Consider the following 7,913-nt stretch of genomic DNA (forward strand, 5'->3'; position numbering starts at 1 on the left):
GGGAGTAGATAATAGGGATTCCCTATTATCTACTCCCGATACTAATCCTGCTGAACGTGACCTTAATCCGGCCCCGGGAACAGCAGCCGTCCGCCCGTCAGCACAATTACGGCGAAATTATGCAGAACCTCGATGTTCGCTGCACCGTGTGAGTTACTCATGCTACTTCACGACCCACTGCATCCAGATCTCTCCCACCGTGCCCAGGGCTCTAGATATACCGACGATAATACCGTCGAAGGCAGGTGCCATGGCTGCCTCCCTTATGTATCATGCTTTGAAGATTGACTGATGTCCATGGCAATAGAGGCAGTAGACAGGTGCTGTTGCCCTAAGCAGTGCGGCTTTCCGCTTTTTCCCGTATACTCCGTGTTCTGTACCTATACTCCTTCTTTGTTATATTTTCATAACTCTATTTGCTCGAGATAAACACTGTTGTCGAATATGCGAGTGGCCTCGATAATGGTTCCTTTGTAGGAAACCTCTGCACCCGGTGTGCCCTCCCAACTCGCCGCGGTGCCCCCCAAAAATTCCCAATTAAACAGAGGCCAACATTTGCCCCCCCTCCATCCTAAAAAATTCGTGTTTGACCCGTGGAGTCAATATAATTGAGATGCACAGACGGAGAGAAGCCCAAGCACAAGTAAAGCTCAAACACGGGGGGAAGGGTCCACCCAACGTACGCCCCAGCGAACTCACTTACGCGAGAATATTTAATTCGTTTCGAGAACGTGCAAACGACTTTTCTCGCGCACGTCGCTCCTCCTCTCATCAATGCCAAAGCACGCGTCGTTAGGATCCGAGGGAAACGCGCGGCGCGTGCAGACAGAGGGGAGAAATGAGGTGCGTGGAGATTGGACTCGCTCATCGTAACGGCGTTTTAACATCTATCGCGCGAGGTCGAGTGCGATCCATCGTGCACCCGCGACGATTCCAACGTGTTGCAGCGAAAAGAAGGTGCTCTCGAGAATCAGAGAAAAACTACAATTTATAGATTTCTTTCGGGTTGTGAGATTGCAGGGAAGGGAGGGGGAAGGGAGGGGGGAAAGGGGAGGATTCCGACGTGACAGTCAAGAGAATCAGGGAAAACTTCAATTTAGATTCATTCAGGTTGTGAGCTGGAGAGGGGAATGGAGGAGGGAGAGGGGAGAAAGGTAGAGAAGGTACTGACGTGACAGTCAAGAGAATCAGGAAAAACTACAATTCAGATTCATCCAGTTTGTGAGCTGGGGGGAAGGGAGGAAGGGAGGGGGGATCACACTGAGACATGCATGTTATACGCATTTCAAACAACTATAGAATGTTATTGCAGTAAAAGGAAATCACGCGTTTACGTAAGGCCGGGTGTTATTCTATACGCTGTGACCATTCACAACCACATCGAGCTCGGTACGTATAAAGAAGTCAATACGTTCAATCCTCATTTCCTCAATATTTTGACGAGGGACAGACATATTGCTGCGCTGTAGTGGTGGTGGATAAAATCGCGAACCTTGTATGCATGTGCACCTAAACCATCTGCGTACATTTTCCGATATCTCATCGTATCCATATCTCATTTTCCGATATCTCATCTTCCGATATAGCCCCCTTTGCAGCTTTCTCTCCTCGAGTTTATGTCGCCTCAATTCACCTGCCCTCTCCACACAAAATGCTTGCAGATATTTATAGGAGATAGCAAGAGGCGAAAATGGACGATGGCACAGCAGCAGGTTTTCGCTGAAATTTCGTTCGCGACGCAGTTGTCGTGACATGCCCCGAAAACTCAAAACCGTGAATTAGCCATCAGCGCGCGCATGCCTCTAACGAATATATATGCTAACATAACTATGGCAGTAATGACGCTCGACGCAGGGGCAGGCTTGAAGCCGACTCATTATTTCCAACACTTTAACAACCCATTAGAGCGCTGAAGTCGTCCTCGTAGGTTCCTAACTTGCTCGCAAATGCATTTTGATGTTTCCTCCCCCTCGACTAACGGCCATAGCATCGATCCAGGTTCGTAGCGGAAAGCAGGGAACACAAGAAATGTCGCAGCGCAAACATTGACCACCCGTGTTCCCGATTCAAAAATTAATCAATGCAAATCCTTTGTCGGTTGCCACTGGCACTGAAGTATCGCAATGGCCGATCAAGTGGAATCGCTTCAGCTGTGCATGTTTTCGATTGCAGATTTGACAAACTCGCGACATGCCAAAAATACACACACAGCATGCGGACCTACATTAGGAGTTGGGCAACACAGAGCACTACTGAAGTCAGGAGCAGTTTTTTTCATATAATATGACATAATGCTACCTGTTATTACCTCCGCGCAACGGAGTTGCAAAGGAGGTCATGTAATCGGTCTCGTGTGTGTGTGTGTGTGTGTGTTCGTGTGTGTGTTCGTGTGTGTGTGTGTAGCCTTGGCGTGATCGATAGCGCGTCGAGTCAGCGAGTGGTGAGTCAGCAGCAGCCACCAGTGAGCGGCGAGTCAGCAGCAGGCGAGTCAGTCAGCAGCCGCCACCAGCGAGCACATACATGTTACATGCTCGCGGAGGTATGCACTCTCCGTGAGTGCCCTCTGTCTAGTTACATCGTGTATACATGCCGGAGTCTACCCAAGTCATAACTAAAGCTGTGATTGTAAACAACATTTCTATAGCAAACATATATGCTATGTTACATCTGTGGAGTTATGCTTAGCTGTTTAGTTTGTGTCTTAGCAATAGCACTAGCAACCCTTGCACAGAACATGTAACACCACAGTCTACACACAGGCACTTGGAACGTCTCCCACAAAAAAAAGGCAAATAAACACGAAATGTATTTACTACCAAAGTCTTAATGTTTCTCTACTCTATTTCGCCTATATTATAATCACCTGTAAATGCCGGTCAAATGCTCATCTGCAACACACAAGTACACCGCACGCTAGCTGCTGCACACTGACACATAAATATATAGCAGGTAGGAACGCGTGCTGCCAAGTGTTCACTTGTTATAAAAACATACTGTCTGTGTTCGTAACCGACCTGTGTCACGCGAAATCACACACAGCCTGACAAAATTCTCGCGTTCGCTCCCGTTGCGCAGTTTATGTAAATGGCTGTCGGAATCAAGAAACACCCACCGGCGCTCTTCGTGACCTCATTTTTGCGCCGCATTATTGCAACGCTCCACTGGCGGCTTTGACGAGGCTCGTATAGGAGTTGGAAAGCAGCGTGGTCGTTTCCCAAAATGCAGTGCGCCGCCTATACCGGTAGCCCTGTACTTGCAGCCATTTACATAAACTGCGCAACGGGAGCGAATGCGAGAATTTCGTCAGGCTTTGTGTGATTTTGCGTGACACAGCTCTGTTACGAACACAGACAGTATGTTTTTATAACAAGTGAACACTGCCCTTCAAATAGAAACAAAGATGGAGTAGAATGGTTGAATGTTTGTGTTGTATTCGTGTGAAATCAAGCGAGCGTCGAGCGAATTTTGGCAGCACGCTTTCCTACCTGCTATATATTTATGTGTCAGTGTGCAGCAGCTAGCGTGCGGTGTACTTGTGTGTTGCAGATGAGCATTTGACCGGCATTTACAGGTGATTATAGGCGAAATAGAGTAGAGAAACATTAAAACTTTGGTAGTAAATACATTTCGTGTTTATTTACCTTTTTTTATTTTTTTTATTGCTGAGACGTTCCAAGTGCCTGTGAGTCTACAGACTACAGTACAGTGATCCGATCGGTTAGGTTTCCACGAATTTCTTCAAATTCGTCACGTGGCAATCGCAACTAAAACACCATTATCGTTTGGTACCGGTTCAAACTATCGGTACCGCTACCGGTTCAACTAAATTGCTGCTTCGAAATACTTGTCTAGAACTAACTACGAGAGTAGTAGTATGCGTGGTACCTGTGTCCACGCGGGGGCGTGTAAAATATATGCCGCTAGTAAATGTATGAACTATGATTACGAATCAATATATGATTTCCTGTGTTATGTTGTTGACATGATTTGCCACTGTGTTATGATTTTGTGCAGGACTTGCGTTGGGGCTCACCATCAGCAAGCCAGCTGTCAAACGTTAACGTGAACGGACAGCCACGATTCACGCATGGGAAGCGATCTATTCTTAGTCTTACCTTCTGCTGTGACGTTAGTTCCCTGAACTGACACAAACTGCGAAAAAGCACAACTTTCGAAGAGAATCTGCTAGCCGACACACCTGCCATAGTTCCCCGCCGTCGACGATATCGAAACAGACGACCGTCGACCGGTGTTTTAACAAGCGTCGTGATTGGTTAAACTATTCTAAAACGTCATTGGCCATCCGAGTGACCCAGACCTTGACCCAGACTGCATTTCCGCTCGAGGGTAGTAAGGGACAAGTGAATAGTTTCATTTCCCGTCGAACTGTTGGCTGCATTTAAAACCACTCTTGCGGTCGTGCCAGAGACACAGACCAGGCTTTCTGCATTGTGTAATATCTGGTACAAGGATTGGTCTGAGATCATTTCCTATTCCGCCTACTTCTGACTGGTTTTTCGCAAAAAGTAATTTCGGAGTTTACTGCGCTCCTCGCCCTTGCGGCTCTCTTTACACGTGACCCAGAAGCTTACCTGAGTGACAGACACGTTGACAGCAACGCCACTTGCTTGATCATTAGTTGATCATTGAATTGTTGATCGTTCAGAATTGATTAGTTGATAATTGAACATTAGTTAGCTTGATCACACTGAAACGACTGCAAACGTTGTTTCCCGATCTACCTGCTAACCATGTGTGGTAAGTAAAGATCTGTCACACATGATATACCTTAGACTTAGTTATTATCGTACCTACTACCTCACCTGTACGCTGTATACCGTATTACACGTCACATGCCTTTACGGCTTACGTCTTTAGGCTTTAGTTTTATCATCATGCCTCGAATTCAGTCATCGTTTGTAAATTGTATATTTAATTTTATTCAGGAATTTTTGCATATCTGAACCACTTGGTTCCGAGAACGCGCAAAGAGATCCTCGCCTTTCTGATCATGGGTCTACAAAGGCAAGAGTACCGAGGTTATGATTCCGCGGGTGAGTGTTTGTTGGCATTTCGATAGCTCTAGAACTAGGCTAGCCCTTCGCTCCGCCACAGGAGGCGGCGGCTTCCTGTGGCGGAGCGAAGGTCTATAGTAATTAGTATAGTTCTAGAGCTAGCATTTCGATAGTCGGATAGACCCTTCACAACCAGCTGAAACTCAAATACTACATCGAGCTAATTTTTGCGTAACACACATTTCGTGATCTGATTCAAGCTCCAGGGATCTCCCCTTCTCACATCAATTCGATGGGCAAACCTGCATTTTTAGACTTGTTTACCATAGGACCTGTGGTCTGCATTTTGACGAGAAATTTAAAGGCGTTTGATTGATTGACGAAATCAGAGCATACTGTGGCTCATATCATGTGTCATGTGTCAGACTCATTCGTAATGTCGTATCCTTCCTTCTTCTCTCTCTCTCTCTCTCTCTCTCTCTTCTCTCGTCGCCGGCGTCCGATCCGTCGTGCAGGCATCGGTATCCAGGGCAGCAACTCGGAGGAGGACTGCAGCATCTGCCTCATCAAGAAGCAGGGCAAAGTGCGCGCGCTGGACGAAGAAATCCACAGTAAGTGTCTCTCCCGCACGCGAGAACGTGATCTCGACTGCGACACCGTCGCACCCCATAAATGTCGCAGACTTTCCCGTTCGCCGTTCCCGCTTCTGTTTTCGTCGACGGATTCGCATCGGAGATCGGAATGTCGCGTGCGAATGCGCCACGTGATTGTTTTATTGTTGTTCACTTGTTTTTTTTGTTGCTTCCCCACGAAAATAGGCGCCGCGTCGAATCGTTAGGAGATGGAAGAGATCGTGTCAGGTTAATTATGAACTGTGTAACAGGGATAAATAAAATGGATCAGAATGCCGGAATTATATCCCAAATTTCTAACCTTAACCCTTGACCCTCACCCTCGCACTACCCCTAATTCCTCAGCTTTATCGCAATTGTAATCTAGCTATAATCCATTAGCGCCATTATGGATTTTAAACTCTGGTCGAGATACCTTGATATCACTTTCTCGCGCGATCGTGGTGTGGTTAATTGTTATCGCGATCGTGCGTCATATCAGGAGTGTATCAATATTGATACACTCCTGGTCATATCGCAGTTAAATCGTTATCGCGTTGTTCCGTCGTTCAGGAACGGAGACCCTCGACTTTGATCGAGTCTTCAACATCCACGCCGGCATCGCACACACGCGCTGGGCCACCCACGGTGTGCCGAACTGGGTGAACAGCCATCCGCAGAGGAGTGGGGTCTCCAACGGTGAGCGGAAATCATCACCCAAGATAGAATCATGTAGCTAGCCCGAATGACAAACGTGTTTTAGACGTATTCCTGTGCAGAGGACAACTTTATTCGTCACAGAGCTGCGTAGTTATACGATTATCATATTCAACGTTGTACATCAGAGACGCAACGACTCTGTGATTAGCAGGAATTCAGGCTAGTAAGACGTAAGATTAGCTTATTCTTCGCGTTCAAGCAGGAATTCAGGCTAGTAAGACGTAAGATTAGCAAGGAGATTGACTGGGCTAAAGACTACAGCACGGTGGCAAACCCGATGCCACAGCTGGCTGGCCCAATCTACGGGACGGCAAAAGTGTCTAATGTGAACAGCGCAGACATGCCAGAGGGGGCGGGTGCACGCGAGGCAGGGATGGGTTGATGATTTCATGTTTTGTTTGACGGAGAAACGTGAGAGAGATCGCCGACAAATGAACGGACCTCGCTCCTTCTACGCTCCTTCCACCCTCCTCCCCCTCTTCTTCCTTCCTCCTCCTTCCTCCCTCTCCCTCCTTCCTCCTCCCTCCTTCTCCTTCGTCCTCCCGATCCGTCGCGCGCAGGGGCAGCGGTGGAAGGCCGAAGCGGGGTTCGGGGTCTAGTGGCCGCGGCGGCGACGGCGGCAAATCCAAATTAAAATGAGTTTTCGCAGGTAAATCCAATTACGGCGTCTTTGTTTGTCGACGTCGTCGTCGGTTGACTCAGGCCTCGCTAGAGCAGCGCTAATTAGGTTAATTACGTTCTGGCGAAATAATTTGGCCGGCAAATTGCGTGGGGCGGACTGATTAGTGATTGTCCACGTGATCATTCGATTATACTCGATGCATAGTTGAACAGATGTGCTACGAACACCAAGCGATTGGTTATCGCAAAAATCGCATAATCGATTTCATCGAAGAAAAAAAATAATAAAAAAAAAATCGAAAATAAATGTTAAAACTTGGAAAAGTGATGAATAGAATTAGACAATATCATCGCTAATATGATACCAAGTTATGCGCTTTAATTAACATTAACATGTTAATTATACACACAGTAGTAAAACAGTTGCAAAAAACAGAACAGTAAACAAGGGCTAAACAAGCACAATACATGCACACAGTACGTACAATGCGCACAGGCGTTACGCAACACAGGCGAGGCATTCAACACGTCAACACGCGACCCGAGTAACCCGACTTAGTAACCGATCACGGTTACTTGTTGGTCAACGCGAGTGATCGATTACGGAAATTAACAACGCAGATTGACAACAGCTAGCCGGCGATCACGACTTTCGGCTGCTCCTCGTGCTGCTGTTCGGCGGGTAAACCACTGAGGGGGGTGGTGGGTATGTCTGTTGCTGGTTCACGATCAATGATCGAAGCCGCATTAAATGATCGAGTTACTGACGTAATTGAGTGCATTAGTAAGTCATGGTAGCGTCCTCTCTCCGTCTCTCTCATCTTCTCTCTCTCTCTGCTGCTCATGCTTTCCTCCTCTTCATCATCTCTACTTTCTGCTCTCTTCTCTCGCTCTCGTCTCTCTCCTCCTCTCCGGCCAGATCTCATCTCTCTCATACCGTTCCTCG

At 47.2% G+C, this 7,913-nt stretch overlaps 1 protein-coding gene across 1 annotated transcript in view; it reads left to right on the forward strand.

Moving 5' to 3' along the window:
* Nucleotides 1–4,579: 4,579 nt before the first annotated feature.
* LOC106816704 (glutamine--fructose-6-phosphate aminotransferase [isomerizing] 1-like) overlaps nt 4,580–7,913 on the forward strand; it is a gene marked incomplete in the record, with an annotated part of 17,153 nt that continues 13,819 nt past the window's right edge. The window contains 4 exon segments of the mRNA XM_014821325.1: nt 4,580–4,758; nt 4,947–5,054; nt 5,531–5,626; nt 6,200–6,325. Coding sequence (XP_014676811.1) covers nt 4,752–4,758; nt 4,947–5,054; nt 5,531–5,626; nt 6,200–6,325 — 337 coding nt within the window.

Source organism: Priapulus caudatus, unplaced genomic scaffold (assembly GCF_000485595.1).
Source record: "Priapulus caudatus unplaced genomic scaffold, Priapulus_caudatus-5.0.1 Scaffold1459, whole genome shotgun sequence".
Lineage (NCBI taxonomy): Eukaryota > Metazoa > Priapulida > Priapulimorpha > Priapulimorphida > Priapulidae > Priapulus > Priapulus caudatus.